This window comes from Microtus pennsylvanicus, chromosome X, assembly GCF_037038515.1.
Source record: "Microtus pennsylvanicus isolate mMicPen1 chromosome X, mMicPen1.hap1, whole genome shotgun sequence".
Classification (NCBI taxonomy): Eukaryota; Metazoa; Chordata; class Mammalia; order Rodentia; family Cricetidae; genus Microtus; species Microtus pennsylvanicus.
The window spans coordinates 144410022-144434618 of NC_134601.1; the positions used below are offsets into that span (position 1 = coordinate 144410022).

Genomic DNA, 24597 nt, shown 5'->3' on the forward strand with positions numbered 1-24597 from the left:
TGGGAGCTCAGTCCCCATGGCTGTTGGGAGCTCAGTCCCCCTGGGTGCTGGGAGCTCAGTCCCCCTGGGTGCTGGGAGCTCAGTCCCCCCAGTTCTAAGAGCTCAGCCCTCCAAGGTGCTGGGAGCTGAGTCCCCCCGGTATCTAATAACTCAGTCCCCTTGGGTGCTAGGAGCTGAGTCTTCCCTGTGCTGGGAGCTGAGTTGCCAAGGTTCTAATAACTCAGTCCCTTTGGATGCTGGGAGCTCAGTACCCCTGGGTGTGTGGAGCTGAGTCCCCCTGGTGCTGAGAGCTGAGTCCCCCCATTGGGTGCTGGGAGCTCAGTTCCTTGGGTTCTAATAACTCAGTCCTTCTGGGTGCTGGGAGCTGAGTCCCCACAGGTGCTGGGATTTTCCTCTGGGTGCTCGAATCTGTGTCCCCATGAGTGCTTGCAGCTCAGTCTCCCTCTTGGGTGCTGGGAGCTGAGTCCACCCAGGTGCTGCGAGTTGAGTCACTCTGGGTATTGGAAGCTCAGTTCTCCCTGGGTGCTGGGAGCTGAGTCTTCAGTGGGTGCTTGGAGCTGAGTCTACCCAGATGCTGGGAGCTCAGTCCACCCGGGTGCTGGGAGCTGAGTCCCTCCAAGTGCTTGGAGCTGAATCGCCGCTGGGTGCTGGGAGCTGAGTCCCCCTGGTGCTAGGAGCTCAGTCCACCCGGCTGCTGGGAGCTGAATTCCCCCCTCCCGATTGGGTGCTTGGTGCTCAGTCCTCCCTGGCGCTGGGTAGCTGATTCCCCCCCCCAGGTGCTGGGAGCTCAGTCTTTCCGGGGTGCTGGTACTTAAGTCCCCCTCCACCCGGTTGGGTGCTGGGAGCTCAGTTCCCCGGGTTCTAATATCTCAGTCCACTTGGGTGCTGGGAGCTGAATCCCCCTGGGTGCTGGGAGGTTCCTCTGGGTGCTCGAATCTGAGTCCCCATGGGTGCTTGCAGCTCAGTCTCCCTCTTGGTTGCTGGGAGCTGAGTCAACCCGGATGCAGGAAGCTGAGTTCTCCCTGGGTGCTGGGAGCTGAGTCCACCCAGGGGCTGCGAGTTGAGTCAATCTGGGTATTGGAAGCTCAGTTCTCCCTGGGTGCTGGTAGCTCAGTCCTCCCTGGTGCTGGGTAGCTGAGTCTTCACTGGGTGCTGGGAGCTCAGTCTCCCCGTTTTGTGCTGGGAGCTGAGTCCCCCTGGTGCTAGGAGCTCAGTCCACCCGGCTGCTGGGAGCTGAATTCCCCCCTCCCGTCTGGGTGCTGGGAGCTCAGTCCCTCCAGGTGCTGGGAGCTGAGTCTTTCCCGGGGTGCTGGTACTTAAGTCGCCCTCCACCCGGTTGGGTGCTGGGAGCTCAGTCCCTCTGGGTGCTCAGTGCTCAGTCCTCCCTGGTGCTGAGAGCTGAGTCCTCCCCGCGGCTCCGGGCGCGCGGGCGGGGCGGGGTCACGTGGCCGCGGACCCCACGGTCACGCGGGGAGGGGCGGGGCGGCCCGCGGGTACAAAGCAGCGGGGCTTCCCGGGCCGGGGGCGCAGGGGCTGCGAGAGGGGAATCCCCGGATGCGGGGCGAGCGCGCGCGCAGGTGAGCGTGGGGGTCGCGGGGTCGCGGGGTCGCGGGGTCGCGGGGTTCCCGGCGTGCACCGCGCCGCGCCTCAGTTTCTCCTCTTCTTCCCCCCGATTTCCGCGGCGGCGGTCTGCGGCAGGGGGATGACCGCGAGTGCGGGTCGGGCCCGGGTCTCGGCTTCCCGTGAGCCTCCGCGGCCGGGAATCCCCCTCCCCTCCCCGCTCGGCCCCGGATCGGGGGTTTCCGCGCGCGCGGGGCCGCCCGGGGCTGAGCGCAGGGGCGCGGCGGTGGCGGGAAAATCGGGAGGGGAAAAAAAAAAACAAAAAAAACCCAAATTCTTAAAAAAAAATAAAAATTCGCGAATTTTCAGTCAATTTATTTCGGATTTTTCCGTTTTTTTTCCGGATTTTTCTGGTTTTTTTTTTCCCTTTCCCGCGGAATTCCCGGCCGCTGACGTCACGGCGCCGCAGCGGCGGCGGCGGCGGCTGAGGAGGAGACGAGAGAGAGAAAAAAAAAACTTTAAAAGTTCGGGGGGGAGAAAAAAAAAAATTAAAAATGATTTTTTTAGGCAACAACAGGCATGAGAAACGTTAAAAAAAAAACCGGGAAATTTTTGAAAAAGGATTTTTTTTTTTTTGGAAAAAATCCGGATAATTCCGGGAAAAACCTGGATAATTTCATTAAAAAAAAAATCCGAATAATGTCGGGAAGAAAAAAAAACAAATCCGGATATTTTCGAAAGAGAAAAACAAAAACAAAAAAAAAATCAAAAAATCCCGGAATAAATTTTTCCGCCTTCGCTCAGCATAAAAAAAATAAAAACCCGCGGCGTCAGCGGAAAACGCGGCCCTGGAATTTAAATTAAAAAAACCTGCGCGGGGGCGAAGGGGGCGGGAGCGGCGCCGCGGGGGCCGACGGGAAGATCGGGAAAAAACGACCCAAAATTGGGAAAATCTCCCCAAAATTTAAAGGAAAAAAAAAAAGACGGAAAAAACTGCGCTGAGGAGAAGAAAAAAAGAAAAAAAAAGAAAAGTGGGCGGGGCGAGAGAGGCGGTGACGTCACCGCGGGGCGTGGCCGGGAGGCTGTCGATCACTGGGAACGCAATGACGTCATCGTTAGCTGTCAATCACCAGGCCCCGGTGACGTCACCCCAGGAAGTTGATTGACGGGCGTCCCGGCCCCGCCCCTTTCTCCCAGGATGCCTTGCGGGCGCAGCCTCCCCGCCCGGCTCCTCCTGTTGCTGCTGCTGCTGCTCCCGGAGGCGGAAGTGGCGGAACAGGAAGTCGCCGAACAGGAAGTGGCTGAACAGGAAGTCCCGGGACAGGAAGTCCCGCCCTGCCCCGCCCGCTGCGCCTGCTACGCCCCCGGCGAGGTCCACTGCACCTTCCGGTCGCTGACGTCATTTCCTGCCGGGGTCTGGCGCGGGGTCGAGAGGGTCAACCTGGGGTGAGTGGGCGGGGCTCCCGGGCCCACTTCCTGCCCTGAGCTGTCCGTCACCCGGGGCACTTCCTGTCCCGCCCCTCTGCCTCCTAAGCTATCCATCATTTGGGGCACTTCCTGTCCCGCCTCCCTAGCTGTCCATCACCCGGGGCACTTCCTGTCCCGCCTCCTAGGCTGTCCATCACCCTGCACACTTCCTGTCCCGCCCCCGGAGCTGTCAGTCACCCGGGGCACTTCCTGTCCCGCCCCTCTGCCCCCTGAGCTGTCCATCACCCCACGCACTTCCTGTCCCGCCCCCCAGGTACAACGGGATGACGTCACTTCCTGCCTCCGCCCTGGCCGGGCTCTCGCGGCTCCGCCTCCTCCTGCTGCACGGGAACGAGATCGAGGAGATCCAAGATGGCGCCCTGCGCGACCTCGGCGCCCTGCAGGTGGGTGACGTCACCGCCCCGCCCGTGAGGTCATCGGCGCCATCATGCCCCACAGCGCGAAATAGGTCACGCGTGGTGTGAAATAGGTCTCGGGTGTGTGCGAAAAAGGTCACACGACTGTGCGAGATAGGTCCCGCGTGGTGTGAAATAAGTCCCACCCGCGGTGTGAAATAGGTCACGCCTGGCATAAAATAGGTCACGCGTGTTGTGATAAAGGTCACACGTGTTGTGAGATAGGTCACGCGGGGTGTGAAAAAGGTCACGCGTGTGTGCGAAAAAGGTCACACTACTGTGTGAGATAGGTCACGCGGGGTGTGAAATAGGTCACACGAGTGTGAAAAAGGTCCCGTTAGCATGAGATAGGTTAGCTGTCATCAGCACCATCAGTGACATCATCGCCTGTTGGTGGTGCCGTGCGCCTTACAGGGGCCGCGACTGCCCGTGAAGTCAGAGATCCCTCCCCCTCGCGATGACATCATCCTCCCTGGCGGTCAACGATGTCAATGGGAGGAACGGGTGGATGACGTCACCAGGCATTTATTCCCACGATGTCATACAGTTCCATGGGGGAGTGCGGGGCAAAAACGCCTGTCAGTCAATTCTCGTGGACGATATCGTCATGTTCTCAGTGACGTGATGTCATCTGTGGGAAAGGGCGGGGGCGGCCATGACGTCACCGCAGGGCAGAGTGGCTCAGGTTGAGAACACCGGGGACGAAGCCATGTTTGGTGAGGTCATCGATGACGTCACCGCCTCCGCCACTGTGCTTTCGGGTCCCTTTTGATGATGACGTCATCGCAGAGCCCCACCATCATGGATGTGACGCGGACGATGTCGCCCATGACTTCGCCGCCCCTCCACCCCGTCCCCCGGTGATGACATCACCTGCCCACGCCCTGAAGACGCTGTGATGACCTCACACAATTTCTGCCCGATGACGTCATCTCCCCCGCAGGTCCTGAAGCTGAGCTACAACCGCCTGCGCACGCTGACATCCGGGTCCCTGCGGGGGGCGCGGGCGCTGACGCGGCTGCACCTGGACCACAACCGCCTGACGTCGCTGGGCGCGGACGCACTGCTGGGGCTGACGTCACTGCGGCTGCTGACGCTGGAGGGCAACGCGCTGGCCTCGCTGCCGCCGGGCGGGCTGGCGACCTTCGACCTCCTCGCGGGGCACAGCCGGGGCCGGGGCCGGGGGCGGAGCCCGCTGCGAGTGTCCACGCTGCGCCACCTGTCGCTCGCGGACAACGCGCTGACGTCACTGCCGCCCGCGCTGCTGCCCGCGGCGCCGCTGCTGGAGACGCTCGCGCTGCACGGGAACCCCTGGGCCTGCGACTGCGCGAGGGCCGGCTGGGTCGGAGCCTGGACGGCGGGGGTCAGAGGTCAGGGGGCGGGGACTGCGTGGATGGGCGGGGCTTAGCTAGGTCACGATCACTGACGTCGGCTCCGCCTACTTTTTCCAGCCGCGCTGCGCTGCAGGAAGGACAAGGACGCCGCCCTCGGCGGGACTTCCTGCCCCGTGTGCGCCAGCCCCGCCCACTTCCGGGGCCGCGACCTGCGCGACCTGGGGGCCGATGACGTCACCTGCGCCGCCCCCGTGCTGCTCTCCCCGCTGAGGAAGAACGAAACACGCCGCGAGCCGTTAGCGGAAGTCGATGATGATGACGTCATCGGGGGTGGCGGCGATGACATCGCGCTGGGCGGCCCGGGCGATGACGTCATCGGCGTGGACCTGGCGGACGCGCACGGGACTCGCGTGACGCTGGCGTGCGACCCCAGGGCGGCGGGGCCCCCGCAGGTCACGGTGGCCGCGAGCAAACCGGAAGCGGAAGGGGCGGGGCTCGGGTTCGAGGCGGCGGTGACGCTCGACGTGGCGTGCGCGGTGACGCAGGACGGCGGATACGAGCGCGCGTGGCGGCTGCTGGCGTACTACGGCGAGGTCAGCGCGGCGCTGGCGGCGGCCGGGGGTGATGACGTCACCGCGCGCTACGCGCAGGACCCGGATGACGCGGACGCGCTCTACTACACGGGGCTCCGCGTCAACCTGACCACGCCCCCCGAGTGGGCGTGGCTCCGCGCGCCCCACCGGATCCGCCTGCGCCTCGACCGCAGGCGCACCACGGCCCGGCGCGTGCTGATGACGTACGAGGCGCGGCTCTCGCGGGCGTTGCCGGGCGACGGCGATGCGAATGACATCACCGACGGCGACGATGACGTCGCCGCCGCCCCCTGGGTCGCCATCGCCGCGGACCCGGATGAAGGCGGCGGCATCATCGCCCGTGAGGGGGAGCGGGTGCGGATCCCGTGTAACGTCACCGCGTCTGCGACGGCCTCGGTCGCGTGGCGGCTTCCGGGCGGCGCCGTGGTAACCGGGACGGTGACGGCAGCGGCGCTGGATGATGACGTCCCGGTCCAGCGGCGTCGCGGGTCGCGCATCGATGACACTAAGGCCAGCGAAGCCGCGCCAGGTGCCTGGCATTTGCGGCCGGGACCGCGGTCGCCCCGCAGTGACGCCGGAGTGCAGAGCGACGGCTCCCTGGTCCTGTCCACGGCGCCGAATGATGACGTCACGAGCCAGCGGCATCGCGGGTCGCGGGCCTATTACGCTGTAGTCAGCGAAGCCGCGCCAGGCGCCTGGCACCGGTTGCAAGGACCGCGGTCGCCCCGCAGTGACGTCAAAGTGGTCCGCGACCGCTCTATGCTGTTCATCGCGGCGCCGGATGATGACGTCTCGACACAGCAGCATCGCGGGTCGCGGGCCTATGACGCTGTAGCCAGCGAAGCCGCGCCAGGCGCCTGGCAGCCGCGAAGGGGACCGCGGTCGCCCCGCAGTGACGTCACCGTGCTCCGCGACGGCTCCCTGGTCCTGGCCGCGGCGCGAGTTGATGACGCGGGGCGCTACCTGTGCGTCGCGAGCGTCGGGGCGGCGCAGACGCGGGCGGCGCGGCGCCTGGTGGTGACGCCGCGGTCGGGGCCGTCGCGGGCCGATGACGCGGTGACGCTGAGGGCGACGCCGGGCGCCGCGCTGCTCCTGCCCTGCGCTGTTGCCGGCGCCAACGCCGCGGCGGCCGCCGTGGCCTGGGAGCTCCCGGGCGGGCGTCTGCTGCGTCGCGGGGAGAACGCGTCATCGGGCGGCGCCGCCATCGCCGCGGTGGACGGGAACGGAAGTCTGGCGCTGACGCCGCGGAGGGGCGGGGACTCCGGGCACTTCCGGTGCGTCGCTGTCAATCAGGCGGGCAGCGACGCCTTCGCGGTGGAGATCGTGTTCGACGCGGGGGTCGCGGCGCGCGCGGATGACGTCACGGGCGGCGACGGAGCCGCGGAGGAGGAGGCTTCGGGGGCGGAAGTGAGGGCCGCGGGCGCCGGAAGCAGGAAGTTGGCCGGAACCAAGCGGAAGCAGAATCGGAACTCGGCGCCCAGGCGCGGGAAACAACAAACGCCGCCACCGCCGCCGCAGGAAGTGACGTCACCGGGACCGCCCCTATCCCCGTCGCCAGGGCGACCGCGGACGCTGGTCGTGCCGATACCGGAAGGGAGGCGGGGTCGCCGCGTGCACGTGACCAACGCCCCTGCCAGCGGCCGGGACGGAAATGACGTCGCGGAGGAGGCCACGCCCACTCCCGTGGAAGCCACGCCCACTCCCAGCGACCTCCCTTCCCCTGCCCCCATGGTCGCCGCGGAAACGGATGCTTTCGACCTCGTCACCGACGCAACTGATGTCATCGGCGATAATGACGTCACCGACGATGTCACCGACGCCCGCGATGATGTCATCGGCGTCAAACCCTCTGATGTCGCCGACGACGCCGAGGTCGCCGGCTTTGGCTGCGTCCACAACGTCTCCTATGACGTCATAAACTGCGCCGACGCCGGCAACGTGACCTATGACGTCATCAACGCCACCGGCGTCTCCGCGCCCAACGTCTCAGCCGCCAACGTCTCCGCCCCGAGCGCCGAGGAGGAGGAGGCGGAGACGGAGGAGGAGGCGGAGTCCGTGGAGGCCCCGCCCCTTAAATTCCCTGTGCTCTATGACGTCATCCAGGCCCCGCCCCCGGCTCCGGCGTTGCGGTTCCAGCCGGGCTCGAACTCGGGTTCCTCCGAGGGCGGCGACTTCCGGTTGTGGCCGGCGTCCAGCGCATCCGGGTCCTCGGAGCAGCGGCAGCGGGGCGGCGGGGGATTCCGGTTCCGGCCGGTTGGCGCCTTCCCGCCCCTGCGGATCCGGAAAGGGAGGCGGAAGCGGCCGTGGGGATTCCCGCGGCCAACGACCTCTGACCCCTCCGACGCCCCTATGTCCGGGTCGGGGACTTCCCAGGCCACGCCCACTGGTGGTGACGTCACCGTGGTTCCGCGTGGCCACAGACGCGGGCGGAAGCGAGTGCGAAACCGCGGACGCCAAGCCCCGCCCCCCACGCCCGGTCCGGCCCGGCTGGAACTTCCTGTCCCCGAGGCCCCGCCCCCGGAAGTGACGCGGTCGCCGAGGAGGAAGTCGGGAAGGAGGCGCCCGACCCTGACCCCTGTGGGTTCTTCCGGGGAACTGGAGGTCGTGACCCCAGAGGGCGGGCTCTCCGCCTCCTCGCCCGTCCGTCAAGCCTGGTCGGTGACGTCACTTCCTGTCACGAGCCCGACGCCAGGCAGCGTCACCACTGACGTGACCGAAACTGCGACCTATGACCTCATCGGGGGGACGGAGGATGACGTCACCGTGTTCACCGGGATCTCGACCGATGATGTCACCACCCACACGGATGACGTCACACATTCCTTGGCCTACGACGATGTCGTGGGCACGGACGATGACCTCACGGCGCAGGTCACGACCGATGACGTCACTGCGTTCGCTGATGACATCACCGCGCGCACGGATGACGTCACAGAAGCTACGGCCGTCCACACGATGCCCGATTTTGGGTCTGATGACGTCATCCGCGCGTTCGCGACCTTCGACCCCGTGGCTGACCTCGCACCCGGCACCCTCACCGCCTTCCCCGAGGACACCACGGGCGATGTCACCGGCTCCACCCACGATGTCACCGGCTCCGCCCACAATGATGTCATCGGCGACGTCGTCGTGAACTCGATGGATGACGTCGTCGCTGGTCCCGGTGATGTCATCGCCCGCCCCGCCCGCCCCCTCCCCGACGCCCTCTCTGCTTCCGGCTCCGCCGAGGCCCCGCCCCCTCCCCCCGCACTTCCTGCTCTGGCCCCGCCCCCCGCGCTGGAGGCAGGGAATTCGCAGTCTGAGGAGGAGACGGCGGCGATGACATCACCCCCGCTGCCGCTGAGACAGGAAGTCGCCGTCACCATGGCGACCGTGACCCCGCCCCCTCTCCCCGCCGTCCCGGTGACGTCATCGCACCAGCGCCCACTTCCTGTACGGCAGGAAGTGGCCGAGTTCCCGCCGCCGCCCCCCCAGGCCCCGCCCTCCTTCCGCTTCAGCCTCCCCCGCGCGGCGGGGGTCACGCCGAGGTCAACCCCGCCCCTGCCGCCGGCCCCGGGGATCCCCGTGGCCCCGCCCTTCCGTCCGGTGCGGATCCACGCGCACCTGGGGCCCCCGGCGCCGCCCGCGTCCCGCAGCCTCTCCCGCGTGATGTCACGTGACCCCGCCATGGCGGCCTCGATGACATCATCGGCGACGTCACCCGAGAAGAAGCCGCTGGTCCTCGTGCCCCGGGGGAGCCGCCTGCGCCTGCGCTGCGAGGCCGTGGGGTTTCCCGCGCCCCGCGTGCTGTGGCGGCTCCCGTCGTCGCGGACGCTGCTGGGCCGGGTGGCCGCGAGGTGAGCACTTCCTGGTTCCCGAGGTCACTTCCTGTGTGTTTGCTTTTCACTTCCTGGTTCACTTCCTGGTTCTCTATATCACTTCCTGTTTCTCTGCATTTCACTTCCTGGTTCCCGAGGTTACTTCCTGTTTCTCTGCTTTCCACTTCCTGGTTCACATCCTGATTCTCCACATTACTTCCTGTTTCCTTACTTTTCCACTTCCTGGTTCTCTATATCACTTCCTGTTTCTCTTCTTTCCACTTCCTGGTTCACTTCCTGGTTCGCTGACCCCCACTTCCTGTCCCCCCCAGCCCCGACCCCCGCGTGTCCGTGGCGCCCGACGGCTCCCTCCTCGTGGCCCCCGTGAGCGACCGCGACGCCGGCGACTACGCCTGCCTGGCGGGCGACGCCTCCGCCGCCTTCACCGTCCACGTCCTCGCGGGCGCCGCCGGCCCCGCCCCTTCCGGCGTGGTCGCCTCCGGGTCATACCGCGTGGCCGTGCGCCCCGCCGTGACCCCCGACCCCCCGTGGCGCTTGGACTCCGCCGCGGCCGCCGCCACGGTCCCCGTGATCTCCGCCCGCGTGGGCAGCAGCGTCCGCGTGGCCTGCCGGGGCGCGGCCAGGACGGCGTCGCCGGTGACGTGGCAGCTGCCGGATGGCGCGCGGGTGACGTCGTCGTTCGCGCCCGTGATGTCATCACCCCGCGCCCGCGTGGACCCACACGGGTGGCTCACGGTCTGGCCGCTCGCACCCGGGGATGCTGGGATTTACCGCTGCTGGGCGCCAGGTGCGGGCGGCGGCGTCGCCAGCAGGGCCGTGTACGTGCGCGTGGCCTGAGCCTGCCCCTTCCCCTCCCCCGTCGAGACTAAGACTCCGCCCACTTCCTGTTTACTTCCGGGTCGTTTCCTGTTGTGGACCCCTGGCCGGGAGGTCGCGCAATAAAACCGTGTTTTTTGGTTTTTTTTTTTTGCCAGGAACAAAGATGGCTGCTGCGTTGTTCGTGAGGGGGCAGGGGAGGAAGGGGCGGGGCCTTGGACAGGAAGTGGAGTGGTAGAACTGAGTCAGGAAGCACTGACTTCACAGGAACGAACAAATGAATGAACGATTTAGCGGACGCTCCCATCATTTATTCACGCCCCGGCCTCAAGGCCGCGTGGGGGTCACAGAGGTCACAGGGGTCAGGTGATGTCACTGCCTCACGCGCCCGCGTCGTCATCGTCGCCCAGGACGTTGCCGTCAGATGGTCTCAGGGTCTGCGCGGGAGGAGAGAGAGAACAGGAAGTCCCACCACCGGCCCGTGAAGGAAGCCCCGCCCCCTCACTTCCTGTTTCCCCACCCCCGGGTCCTCCACACATAAAGTACAAAGGGAACAAATAAAAAGATGACGAGACACGGGTGAGGGACAGGAAGGGGCGGGGCTGCAGGGACAGGAAGGGGCGGGGCCCGGGCACAGGAAGGGGCGGGCTCACCGCTGCGCCTCAGGCAGCCCCGCCGCTGCCCGGACCGGAAGTAGCTGACGCCGGCGCCCACGAGCGCCACCACGACGACTGAGACGATCGGGGAGACGATGCGGGCGACGGTGTTTCCTGTGGGCGGGGGAGGGGGAAGGCGGGGTCAGGTCAGGGGTCGCGACCCTCGACCTGCATGAGTCAGCGACCCTGGCTCGGGGTCACCGCGGGGTCGTCGCACGCTCACCCTGGGCTCCGCCGTCATCGTGGGGCGTCGGGCCGTGGCCGCCTGCGGGGGGGGGGGGGAGACCGAGTCATGGCGGGAAGGGGCGGGGCAGATGGACAGGAAGTCCCGCCCCCTCCAGGTCCCTCCCATTCTCACCGTGTGTGTCATGGCTGCTGTAGCCGCCGTAGCCTCCACTTCCTGTCGGAGAGAAAGAGGTAATGAGGGGGGGCGGGGCCGGGACTCCACTTCCCAGAATGCACTGCATTCGTGGCTGGAGCCGGCTCCGGTGGACTTCATTTCCCACAATCCTTTGTGTCCCCGGACAGGAAGTGGGCGTCGCAGACTACATTTCCCACAGTCCTCTGCGTCCCTGACAGGAAGTGGGCGTCCCAGAATTTATTTCCCACAGTCCTTTGTGTCCCCGGACAGGAAGTGGGCGTCGCAGACTACATTTCCCACAGTCCTCTGCGTCCCTGACAGGAAGTGGGCGTCCCAGAATTTATTTCCCACAGTCCTTTGTGTCCCTGACAGGAAGTGGGCGTCGCAGACTACATTTCCCACAGTCCTTTGTGTCCCTGGCAGGAAGTGGGGTTCTGAGACTCCATTTCCCACAGTCCTCTGCGTCCCTGACAGGAAGTGGGCGTCCCAGAATTTATTTCCCACAGTCCTTTGTGTCCTTGGCAGGAAGTGGGCAACTCAGACTCCATTTCCCACAGTCCTCTGCATCCCTGACAGGAAATGGGTGTCTCAGACTCCATTTCCCACAGTCCTTTGTGTCAGTGGCAGGAAGTGGCTGTCAGAGACTACATTTCCCAGAGTTCCGTGTTTCTGTGACAGGAAGTGACCCTGACAAGTGATGGCAGAACCACATTTCCCAGAGGCCTTGGCGGCAGAGGCAGGAAGTTGGTGTCTCAGACTACAACTCCCAGCATTCCAAGCGAGTGCCTGTGTGCATGAGGGGAGTGGACAGGAAGTGCTTCCCCGCATACATTTGCATTCCTGAATAATAAGCAGCAACCCTCTCTGCCCTTGATGCCCTTTGCCCCGCATTTGCATAAATCTGATTATTAGCTCCGCCCCCAATGGCGCCATTGCATGAGGCCATTTGCATGGCGCTGAATAAATCTGCATAAATTTGCATGCACAAACAGCAGGCATCTGGAGATCTGAATATATTTGGGGTTCGTTTGCATAAATTTGAATGCATTTGCATCGCCCTGCATATGATTTGAATAAATTTGCATACACAATGGGATCTCACCTCCAAAGCCGTTGGTGTCGCTCGGCTGTGGGCGGGGCTGAGGCTGTGGGCGGGGCCTGGGTGGGGGGTAGACACCTGCGGGGGGGGGGGAGAGGACTCAGTGCAGCACCTGGGAGGACTCAGCGCAACACCCAGCACCTGGGTCATTCTGCACAGCACCCGTCCTTACTCAGCAAAGCACCCGGGGTTATGGAGGACTCAACGCAGCACCCAGGGGACTCAGTGCAGCACCCAGCACACAAAAGGACCCAGCACAGTACTCAGGGAGAAATCAGTGTAGCACCGAGGGTACTCAGCACAGCACTTGGGGCCTCAGTACAACACCTGGGGTAAGAGAGGACTCAGCGCAGCACCCACGGGGAGAAAAAGCACAGCACCCGGGAAAGACTGAGCATTCAGCACCCTCACCCCACAAGGGTTCTCAGACAGCATCACCCACCCCCGCTGGGCTTCGAGGTCGGATCTTTAGTGTACTGAGCACCGAGTACTGAGCCCTGAGTACTGAGCACCAAGCACTGAGCCCTGAGTACCAAGCACCGAGCACCAAGCACTGAGCCCTGAGTACCAAGCACCGAGCACCAAGCACTGAGCACCCAGCACCCTGAGTACTGAGCACCGAGCACTGAGCACCAAGCACTGAACACCTGGGGCACTGAGTACAGAGCACCAAGCACGGAGTACCGAGCACTGAGTACTGAGCACCGAGCACTGAGCACCAAGCACTGAACACCTGGGGCACTGAGTACAGAGCACCAAGCACGGAGTACCGAGCACTGAGTACTGAGCACCAAGCACTGAGCACTGAGTCCTAAGTACCAAGCACCGAGCACTGAGCACCCAGCACCCTGAGTACTGAGCACCGAGCACCAAGCACTGAACACCTGGGGCACTGAGTACAGAGCACCAAGCACGGAGTACCGAGCACTGAGTACTGAGCACCAAGCACTGAGCCCTGAGTACCAAGCACCGAGCACCAAGCACTGAGCCCTGAGTACCAAGCACCGAGCACTAAGCACTGAGCCCTGAGTACCAAGCACCGAGCACTAAGCACTGAGCCCTGAGTACCAAGCACCGAGCACTAAGCACTGAGCCCTGAGTACCAAGCACCGAGCACGCTGGGCTGTGGGTAGGGCCCGAGTGAGGGGATGGATGTCTGTGGAGGGGGACTCAGCGCAGCACCTGGGAGACTCAGCACAGCACCCAGCACCCAAGTGGACTCTGCATGAGTCAGGAAGACTCAGCACAGCATCCGGAGGACTCAGCACAGCACCCCTGAGAGGGGAGGACTAAACACGGCACCCAGGGGACCCAGCTGACCAACTGGGGAGAACTTAGCACAGCACCCACGGGGCAGGAAGAGTAAACACACCACCTGGTGTGGGGACTGAGTGCAGCACCCAGCACCCGGGTGATTCAGCACAGCACCGGGGAGGACTCAGCAAAGCACCCGGAAGAACTTTGAGCAGCACCTGTGGGAAAGGAGGACTCAGCGCAGCACCCATGACTTTACCTCCGCCATGTGGGTCCGAAGGCAGCGGGTCAGCCGGGAGCTTCGGGTAGAGACCTGGGGAAGGAGAACTCAGCGCAGCACCCACAGGATGGGAAAACTCAGCACAGCACCCCCCAGGGAGCAAAAACTAAGCATAGCACCCTAGGGGGACTGAGCATTCAGCACCGTCACACGCGCCGGGGCCCCAGATGACATCACCCACCCCCCCCGGGCTTCAATGTTGGAACTGGAAGAAAAGAGGACTTAGCATTAAGCACCCAGTGTACTGAGCACTAAGCACTTAGCACTGAGCACCTGGGGCACCAAGCACTGAGCACCAAGCACCGATCAAGCACTGAGCACCAAGCACCTGGGGCACTAAGCATTGAGCACCAAGCAGTGAGCACTGAGCACCGAGCATCTGGGTCACTGAGCACCAAACACCAATCAATGAGTACTGAGCACCAAGAACTAAGCACCAAGCACTAAGCACTAAGGACTGAGCAGTAAGCACCAAGCACTGAGCACGCTGGGCTGTGGTGGGGCCTGGACGTCTGTGGAGGGGGACTCAGCGCAGCACCCGGGACAAGGCGACTTAGCATAGCACTCGGGGAGGACTCACCACAGCACCCATCACCAAAGAGGACTTAACACAGCACCCGGGGAAAACTCAGCGCAACACCGGGAGGAGTCAGTGAAGCACCTGGGACGACTCAGCACATCACCCAGGGAGAACTGAGCACAGCATCTGGAGGACTCAGAACAGCACCACTGAGAGGGGAGGTCACCTGAGGAGAACTTAGCACAGCACCCACGGGGCAGGAAAAGTGAGCACACCACCTGGAAGGACTTAGTGAAGCACCTGGGGGAAGGAGGACTCAGCGCAGCACCCATGACTTTACCTCCACCGCCGTGTGGGTCCGAGGGCAGCGGGTCAGCCGGGAGCTTCGGGTAGAGACCTGGGGAAGGGGAACTTAGCGCAGCACCCACGGGGAGGGGGGACTGAGCATTCAGCACCCACAGGATGGGAAAACTCAGCGCAGCACCCACGGGGCGGGGGGACTGAGCATTCAGCACCCACAAAATGGGAAAACTCAGCGCAGCACCCACAGGATGGGAAAACTCAGCGCAGCACCCACAGGGCGGGGGGACTGAGCATTCAGCACCCCCATCCCCCCCCCCGGGGTCCCCTGACGGCGTCACTCACCCCCGCTGGGCTTCGAAGTTGGATCTGGAAGAAAAGAGGACTGAGCACCGAGTACCCAGGGTACTGAGCACTGGGCGCCAAGCACTGAGCAGCGAGCACCAAGCACTAAGCACCCAGGGTACTGAGTACTGAGCACCCAGCACTGAGTACTGAGCACTGAGCACCAAGCACCCCGAGTACTGAGCACTGAGCACCGAGCAATAAGCAGAGAGTACCAAGCACCGAGCAGCCAGCACCAAGTACAAAGCACTGAGCACCCAGCACCAAGCACCCCGATTATTGAGCACTAAGCACCGAGCACCAAACACCTCGAATACCGAGCAACAAGCACCGAGCACCAAGCACTAAGCACCGAGCAATAAGCACCCAGCACCCCGAGTAATAAACAGTAAGCACCGAGCAATAAGCACCCAGCACCGAGCACCCCGAGGACTCAGCACCCAGCACCCCCAGCACTCACCGGGGTCCAAGGCGTCCGCGAGGTCGAAGTCGCCGCCGTCGTCACCTGCGCGTGCGCGGGAGGGGGGGGGAGGTCAGGGGTCAGGGGTCGCGGGGTCACAGGGGTCGCGCGACGTCATCCCCGCGGCCCCGGGAGGACTCAGCACCCAGCACCCAGCACCCAGCACCCAGCGCCTGCCCCGCCCGCCCGTGACTCAGTTTCCCCCCCGGCGGGCAGCGCCCACGCCCCGAAACCGGATCCGCCCGTTCCCGCCCGGCCGCCCCTTCAGAATAAAAGTCCCCGGGAAAAAAACTTTTATTTTTATTTTTATTTTAAATTTCCGATTAAAAAACATTTTTTTTAATTTAATTTTTTTTTTCTTCCCGGATTAATTTTATTTCCCGACCCCGAACCCTGAACGCCGGACCGGATCGAACCGGACCGAACCGGATCCCGCCGGATTTTCCGGCGCCCGCGTTCGTTCGTCGCTGTGAATTTCGCAATTTAAAAAAAATATATATGAATTTAATTTTTAATTAAATTAAATTTAATTCCATTTGTTTTATTTCTCTCCGACCCCGGACCCCGGATCGAACCGGACAGAACCGGATCGCGGCGGTTTCGCCGGATTTTCCCCAAAAAAAAAAAAAATTCCCCGCCCAAAAATCTCGCGATTTAAACGAAAAAAAATTAATTTAATGTTTAATTAAATTTAATTTAATTTGTTTTTTAATTAATTTCGCCTCCCGCCCGCCCCTGCCCCGCGCTCTGGGCGCCCCCGAACCGAAGAAAAAAAACAACAAAAAACCCCGGATGGGCGCCGCGAAACCCGGATGTTTCACGGTTTTAATCCCGTGACTTTTATTTTGGAAGATTTAGGGGAAAAAAATCGAATTAATTCGATTAATTAAATTAAATTAATTCGATATTTTCCGAATTTTCGGGGTATTTTTTTCGCCCCCGGAAACCTCGCGAGATTTCCCAGAATCCCCCGCTCCACCCCGCACTAAAAAAACAAAATAAAAAAATAAAAAATAAAAAAATATAAAAAAATCCGGATTTTTCCGGTTTTTTTTTTTCCGTTTTTTCCCCTCCGCGGAGGCCCCGCCCCCTGCGTCCCCGTGACGTCACCGCGCACGCGCAGCGCCCGGGGCGACGCCGTCAGCAGCAGCAGCAGCGGCGCCAGGAGCAGCAGCGTCGTCGTCGTCGTCGTCGCCATCGGGGAAACTGAGGCAGCGGCAGCAGCCGGGGACTTTCCGCGGGGGCGGGGCTTCCGGGAGGGGGCGGGGCCGCCGCGGCGGGTGGTGCTGGGGACTCGGTTCTCCCGGTCGGACCGGTCCTGGGCGGCGGCGGCGGCTCCTCCTCCCGGCCTGGAGCTGCGGCAGGGGGATGCCCGTTTGGGAATTTAAAGTTTTTTTTTCCAGGTCGGAGCTGCGGCAGGGGGATGACTGTTTTGGAATTTAGAAATTTTTTTTCTGCGGCAGGGGGATGACTGTTTTGGAATTTAAATTTTTATTTTCATTCTGCGGCAGGGGGATGACTGTTTTGGAATTTAAATTTTTATTTTTTCTGCTGCAGGGGGATGACTGTTTTGGAATTTAAATTTTTATTTTTTCTGCTGCAGGGGAATAACCGTTTTGGAATTGAAAGTTTAATTTTTTTTTCCAGCTCGGAGCTGCAGCAGGGGGATGACCGTTTTGGAATTTAAATGTTTATTTTTATTTTCTGCAGCAGGGGGATGACTGTTTTGAAATTTAGAACTTTTTTTTCCCCCAGCTCGGAGCTGCTGCAGGAGGATGACTGTTTTGAAAGTTAAATTTTTATTTTCCAGGTCGGAGCTGCGGCAGGGGATGACCGTATTGAAATTTTTTTTTTTCATAGGAGCTGAGGCAGGAGGATGCCCGTTTTGAAAGTTAAACTTTTTTCTCTCTCAGCTCGGAGCTACCGCAGGGGGATGACCGTTTTGAAATTTAACATTTTTATTTTTTCTCCTCCGCCCGGAGCTACGGCAGGGGGATGCCCGCCATGGCGCCCGTGACGTCACCAGGCCCCGCCCACTCCACCCTACCCGCGAATGATTGACAGGCGGACACCAGAGGGTTCGGGGAGTCAAAGCAGCAGCGTTTATTATGGCGGCGCCCGGGGGTCACGCGGGGGTCACGCAGGGGTCACGCGGGGGTCACGCGGGGGTCAAGGCACAGCGGTGACGACGTCAGAGGGGCCCCGGGGTCCAGCCTGGGCTCACGGACGACGCCAAAAAAAAAAAAAATTAAGAAGAAAAAAAACTAAAAAAAAAAACAAATTTCCGAATTAATTAAAAATTTAAAAAATTAATTTTATTTATTTCTCTTATTTTTTTTTCCGGGGTTGGGGGGGAGGTGAAAACTGAAAAATCCACCCAAAATTTTTTTGGATTAAAAAAAAAAAACCACAAATAAATAAAAATAAAAAAATGAAAAAAAAACCCAAAGCCCCAACCCCCCCACCAAAATAAAAGTTGGAAAAAAAATTTTGAAACGTAAAAAAAAATAATCTCCCCCCCCCACCCCCCCCCACCCCCCCCCCCGCCACATCCCAGGATCGGGGGTCAGGGGTCGGTCATTTGCATATATGCAAACGAGCCCTGCAATCGGCCTCGGCGATTGGCCGACGGGAGCGGCTTTGGCGGCTGCAGCTGCATAGGAGTTCGGTGCTTGGCTGTAGGAGGCAATGACGTCATCGCCGGGCCCTAGACGGGGGCGGAGCCTGGAAGAGGGGGGCGGGGAGTGGCAGGTCGATCAGCGGAAGCCCCGCCCCCAATCTAAGCCCCACCCCCTCACCCACAGGCCCCGCCCCCTCGTCCCGCAGGCCCCGCCCCTCACCCCGCAGGCCCCGCCCCCTCACCCCGCAGGCCCCGCCCCCTCACCGCGCTCCCGGAAGCACAGCTTCTTCTTCTGGTAGGCGATGAAGCTGGAGACGGCGCCGGCGACCGCGGCCACCGCGGCCCCGATGAGGCCGGGGACCAGGCCCTGGGGGGCGGGGCCTGCGGGGTGGGGGGCGGGTGCTGTGCTCGGTACTCCCGGGTGCTGCGCTGAGTCCTCTCGGGGTGCTGTGCTGAGTCCTCCTGGGTGCTGCGCTGAGTCTTTCCCTCCCCAGGGTGCTGCGCTGAGTCCTCTCGGGGTGCTGCGCTGAGTCTTTCCCTCCCCAGGGTGCTGCACTGAGTCCTCGCGGGTGCTGCGCTGAGTCTTTCCCTCCCCAGGGTGCTGCGCTGAGTCCTCCCATGAGCTGTGCTGAGTCCTTTCCCTCGCCCCTGGGTGCAAGGCTGAGTCCTTCCCTCCCACACGGTGCTATGCTGGGTCCTCCTCTTCTGGATACTACGCTGAGTCCTCTCCTCCCCAGGGTGCTGAGCTGAGTCCTCTCCTCCCAGGGGTGCTGCGCTGAGTCCTCTTGGGTGCTGTGCTGAGTCCTCCTTTCCCTCTCCGCTGGGTGCTACGCTGAGTCCTTCCCTCCCACGGGGTGCTACGCTGAGTCCTCTTCGGGTACTGCACTGAGTCCCCCTCTTTCCCAGATGTGTGCCCAGTCTTTCCCTCCCCTGGGTGCTGCGCTGAGTCCTCCCCTCCCCCGGGTGCTGTGCTGAGTCTTTCCCTCCCCATGGTGCTGCGCTGAGTCTTTCCCTCCCCTGGGTGCTACGCTGAGTCCTCCTTTCCCTCTCCCCCGGGTGCTCCACTAAGTACTCTTTTCCCTTTCCTCCAGGTGCTGCGCTGAGTCCTCTCCTGTCCCCCGTGTTCTGCGCTGAGTCCTCTCCCCTCTCCCCCGGGTTCTGCGCTGAGTCCTCCTTTCCCTCCCCCCAGGTGCTGCGCTGAGTCCTCTCCTGTCCCCCGGGTTCTGCGCTGAGTCCTCTCCTCTCCTCCCCCGAGTGCTGCACTGAGTCCTCCCTTCCCTCCCCCCAGGTGCTGCGCTGAGTCTTTTCCCTCTCCCCTGAGTGCTACACTGAGTCCTCTCTTCTCCCACAAGGGTGCTGTGCACAGTCCTCCTCAGGTGCCTCTCCTCCCCTAAGTGCTGTGCTGAGTCCTCTCCTGTCCCCCAGGTGCTGCGCTGAGTCCTCCTTTCCTCTCCCCTGGGTGCTACGCTGAGTCTTTTCCCTCTCCCCTGAGTGCTACACTGAGTCCTCTCTTCTCCCACAAGGGTGCTGTGCACAGTCCTCCTCAGGTGCCTCTCCTCCCCCGAGTGCTGCGCTGAGTCCTCTCCTGTCCCCCGGGTGCTGCGCTGAGTCCTCACCGTCCGCCTCAGGCTCCTCTCCCCGGGGTCCTTTGCCTCCACCTGGGGAGGAAAAAAATGGCGTAAGGGGGCGGGGCCAGCGCGGCGATGACATCATCACAGTGGGCGGGGCTACGACAGCGGGTGTGGCCATGACATCATAGTGGGTGGGGCTATGACATCACAGGTGGGAGGAGCTATGACATCACAGTGGGCGTGGCCTCACCTTTGCCCCCAGCGGCGTCTTCCAGGTCCGTGATGGAGAAGTCGCCTGGGAGGGGTCGGATTTGCATAAAATTAGCATGGATTTGCATGACAGGGGTCATTAGCATGTATTAGCATATGGAGCAAAGATGGTGGACTGATCTGCATAAATTAGCATGGATTTGCATGGGCAGGGCTTACAAGCATGGGGTCATTAGCATGCATCCGCATAAATTACCAGAAGCCTAATTAGCATGTATTTACATAAGCAAATCACGTCTCTCCGGGCTCATTTGCATGGATTTGCATAACACAGAGCAATGCACCCGGGCTGATTTGCATAAGCCACACCCACTTAGCATACGCCAGCTGGACCTCGCCCCTCATTAGCATACATCTACATCAAACCGCCACGCCCCCTCTCTCATTAGCATGCATTTACATACCCGGTCGTTAGCGGGGGCTCGTGCTCGTTAGCATACATTTGCATACGCCCTGCAAAGCCCGAGTTTCGAGGTCGTTAGCATAAATTAGCATCTCGGCGGTACGCAGGGAGGGGCTCATCAGCATGCAAGGGGCTAATTAGCATACGGCCGCATTAGCCCCGCCCACCACGCCTAACAGGGCTCCCTCATTAGCATATCACTAATTTAGCATGAATTAGCACATCGCTCATTAGCGTGAATTAGCATGTGGAGCCCCGCCCCTCATTAGCATATAATCTGCATGTTCCCCCTCATTAGCACAAATCTACATGTCCCCGCCCAACATCAGCATAAATCTGCACGACCCCACCCCTCATTAGCATAAATCTGCATGGCCCCGCCCCTTACCTCCCGAGGGCCGGGTCTCCCGATCCGGTTTGGGCCTCGGCCTGGGCGGTGGGGGGGCGGGGTCTGCGGGGGGCGGAGATTTCCCATGATGCCCCGGGCCGCACGGGGTCTCCCCGCCCGCCCCTGCGGCCCCAGACCCCGGAGCACCCAGCACTCAGCACCCAGCACCTGGGTCACCCAGCACCCAGCAGACTCAGCACCCAGCACCCAGGACTCAGCACCGAGTACTCAGCACCCAGCACCTGGGTCACCCAGCATCCACCACCCAGTACTCAGCATCCAGCACCCGGATCCCCCAGCATCCAGCACCCAGCACTCAGCACCCAGCACTCAGCACCCAGCACCCAGTACTCAGCACCCAGCACCTGGATCACCCAGCACCCAGCAACCAGCAGACTCAGCACACGGATGACCCAGAACCTGGATCACCCAGCAAGCAGGACTCAGCACCCAGCACCCAGGACTCAGCACCCAGCACCCGCATCACCCAACACCCAGCACCCAGATCACCCAGCACCCAGATCACCCAGCACCCAGATCACCCAGCACCCAGCAGACTCAACACACAGGACTCAGCACCCAGCACCTGCATCACCCAGCACCTGCATCACCCAGCACCCAGGACTCAGCACTCAGCACCTGGATCACCCAGCACCCAGATGACCGAGCAACCAGCACCCAGCATCCAGCACATGGATCACCCAGGACTCAGCACACAGCACCCGGATCACCCAGCACCCAGATCACCCAGCACCCAGCAGACTCAGCACCCGCATCACTCAGCAACCAGCACCTGGATCACCCAGCACCAAGGACTCAGCATCCAGCACCTGGATCACCCAGCACCCAGCATCCAGCACATGGATCACCCAGGACTCAGCACACAGCACCCGGATCAACCAGCACCCAGATCACCCAGCACCCAGCAGACTCAGCACCCGCATCACTCAGCACCCAGCACCTGGATCATCCAGCACCAAGGACTCAGCACTCAGCACCTGGATCACCCAGCACCCAGGACTCAGCACCCAGCACCTGGATCATCCAGCACCAAGGACTCAGCACTCAGCACCTGAATCACCCAGCACCCAGGACTCAGCACCCAGCAGACTCAGCTTCCAGCACCTGGATCACCCAGCACCCAGCATTCAGCACCCGGGTCACCCAGCATCCAGCACCCAGATCACCCAGCACCCAGGACTCAGCACCCAGCACCCAGCACCCAGCAGACCCAACAGCCAGGACTCAGCATACAGCACCTGGATCACCCAGGTCACCCAGCACCCAGGACTCAGCAACCAGCAACCAGCAGAGTCAGCACCTGGATCACCCAGCACCCAGATGACCAAGCACCCAGCACCCAGCACCCAGAACCCGCATCATCCAGCACCCAGATGGGCCAGTACCCAGCAGACCCAACACCCAGGATTCAGCACCCAGCAATCGCATCACCAAGCACCGTATCACTCAGCACCCAGATCACCCAGATAACCCAGCATCCAGCAGACCCAACACTCAGGACTTAGCACCCAGCACTCAGCACCCAGGACTCAGCACTCAGCACCTGGATGAGCCAGCACCCAGCACACGCATCACCCAGCACCCAGCAGACTCAGCAACCAGCACCCAGATCACCCAGCACCAAGGACTTAGCACTCAGCACCCAAATGACCCAGCACCCAGATCATCCAGCAGACTCAGCACCTGGGTCACCAAGCACCCAGGAGTCAGCACCTGCATCACCCAGCAACCAGGCCTCAGCATCCAGCACCTTCATCACCCAGCACCCAGATCACCCAGCACCAAGCACCCAGATCACCCAGCACCCAGCAGACTCAGCACCCAGCACCTGGATCACCCAGCACCCAGCACCAAGGACTCAGCATCCAGCACATGGATCACCCAGGACTCAGCACCCAGCACCCGGATGACCCAGCACCCAGCATCTGGGTCACTCAGCACCAAGGACTCAGCACTCAGCACCCAGATCAACCAGCACCCAGGACTCAGCAACCAGCACACAGCAGAGTCAGCACCCGCATCATCCAGCACCCACATGACCAAGCACCCAGCACCCAGATCACCCAGCACTCAGATCACCCAGCACCTGGATCACCCAGCACCCAGCACCTGGATCACCCAGCACCCAGCACCCAGCACCCCCGGGTCCCCTGGGCAGCCTCACCGTCTCCGCCTCCCAGGGCGTCGCTCAGGTCCAGGTCTCCGCCTGTGGGGGGGGAGGGGGTAGGGGGGGCTAGCCTCGGCAAACAAACCGGAAGTGAAGGGAGGGGGCGGGGCTAGCCGGGTCACCGCTGCCTCAGTTTCCCCACCACGACCTCACCCGACTGCGGTGGCTTCTTGGGCGGGGCCGTCGGCTTCTTCGGTTCTGGGGGGGGAAAAAATCGGGAAAATTTTATTAAAAATTTAAGATTTATTAAAAAAAAATAAATGAATAAAAAAATTCATTTTTGCCTCCCCTTAAAAAAAAATTTCATTTCTTCATTTTTTTGCCCCTAAAATTGAATGGTTTCCCGATTTTTTTCATTTCTTTAAATTTTCCAATTTTATTTATTTTTTTTCAGTTTTTAAGAGTGAAAATCCGCGAATTTTGAAATAAAAATTTCATTTTTGCTCCCCTTAAAAAAAATTTCATTTCTTTTTGCCCTAAAATTGAAGTTTCCCGGTTTTTTTCATTTTTAAAATTTTCCAATTTTCTTTATTTTTTAATTTTTTTATGAGTGAAAACTCACAACTTAATGGATAAAAATTTCATTTTTGCCCCCCAAATATTTCACGCCTTCATCTTCCTTTTTTTTTCTCCTAAAATGGAAATGTTCCACTTATTTTTCATTTATTTATTTATTTTTAAGATCGGAATTCCCCGATTTTTTTGGCGGGAAGCCTTGGCCCCGCCCCCCGCCCCGCCCCCCACTCACCGTCGAGCGCGTCCGAGAGGTCGAAATCTGAAAAAAAAAAATTAATTAAAAAAATTAAATAAAATATTAAAAATTAAAAATTTCACAATCCGTGAATCATTTTTTTTTTTCCCCGCCGACGCCCCGGGGCCGCACCCGGCCTGAGTCACCGGCGCCCACGCCCGCGCGCGTCACGTGACCCCGCCCCGCCCGCCTGGGGAATCCCCGGCCTACGCCCCTGGGTTTGTTGATTGACTTCACGAGAACCCTGGGTTTGTTGATTGACTTCACGAAAACGGATCGGGTTTCGGGAGTCCTGAGTGGGAGGGGAGGGGCCGGGACCGAGTCACGTGGGTCCGCGGGTGGGGGGGGCGGGGGGGCGTGGCGCACGGCACGCTGGGAGTCGCGCCAAGCCCGGGGACCGCGCCCCAAAAGTTTTTTTAAAAAAAAAAAAAAATCCAAAAAAATTCCAAAAAAATTCTTAAAAAAAAAAAACCCGAAAACGGAAAAAAAAAAAAAACCTCGGCGGCAGCGGCGGCGGCAAGAAAAATTTCCCAGCGTGCCCCGCGCGCGCCGCGGTGGGAGCTGCGGCCGGGGATTGACGGCGAGTGCGGGGGAGTTGGAGGCGCGAACTCCTATGCGCCCCGCCGCGGCCCCACGTGAAAACCCCGAACCAGCCGCGACCCCCCGGATCCCGCCCTGGACCAAGCCGCGACCCCCGACCCCTGACCCCCGACCCCGCCGCGACCCCTGACCCCCGACCCCGCTCACCCTGGCCCCGGCCGAGGCCTCCGAGCAGCGCGAACGCGAAGAGAAACAGGAGCGCGGGAGCCATGACCGCGGCCGTGATTGAGGGCGTGCGGGACTACATTTCCCATGAGGCTCGGCGGCAGGGACCGGAAGTGCTTAGGGCCGGCACCGGAAGTGCCTTTCCCTGGGCTCTCAGCCTCCGTTTCGGGCCGGAGAAACTACATTTCCCATGAGGATCGGCGGCCGGGACAGGAAGTGCTCATGGCCTGCACAGGAAGTGCCTTTCCCAGGGCGCTAAGCCTCCGTTTCGGGCCGGAGAAACTACATTTCCCATGAGGATCGGCGGCCGGGACCGGAAGTGCTCAGGGCCGGCACAGGAAGTGCCTTTCCCAGGGCGCTAA

General features: G+C 61.4%; 2 protein-coding genes across 3 annotated transcripts; one reads left to right on the plus strand and one right to left on the minus strand.

The window, feature by feature from the left end:
• Positions 1-1492: 1492 nt before the first annotated feature.
• Positions 1493-10197, plus strand: LOC142841487 (uncharacterized). 2 transcript variants are annotated; one of them, XM_075958399.1, is made up of 6 exons: positions 1493-1577; positions 2694-3006; positions 3302-3431; positions 4387-4813; positions 4895-9206; positions 9500-10197. In XM_075958399.1, exons 2-6 carry the CDS (start codon positions 2759-2761, stop codon positions 10023-10025), a joined length of 5643 nt encoding a protein of 1880 aa, XP_075814514.1. In that variant the 5' UTR covers positions 1493-1577; positions 2694-2758; the 3' UTR covers positions 10026-10197. The 2 variants fall into 2 exon arrangements, with proteins under 2 accessions (XP_075814514.1, XP_075814513.1); XM_075958398.1 differs by having other exon boundaries at positions 2758-3006.
• An 89-nt stretch (positions 10198-10286) lies between these two features.
• Positions 10287-24320, minus strand: LOC142841490 (uncharacterized). The gene is made up of 15 exons (XM_075958405.1): positions 24218-24320; positions 23468-23494; positions 22873-22917; positions 22717-22758; positions 20532-20594; positions 19721-19765; positions 19516-19557; positions 15280-15324; positions 14820-14843; positions 14515-14571; positions 12124-12198; positions 11019-11060; positions 10884-10925; positions 10658-10774; positions 10287-10441 (listed from the first exon to the last, which is right to left on the minus strand). Exons 1-15 carry the CDS (start codon positions 24279-24281, stop codon positions 10425-10427), a joined length of 747 nt encoding a protein of 248 aa, XP_075814520.1. The 5' UTR covers positions 24282-24320; the 3' UTR covers positions 10287-10424.
• Positions 24321-24597: the final 277 nt, after the last annotated feature.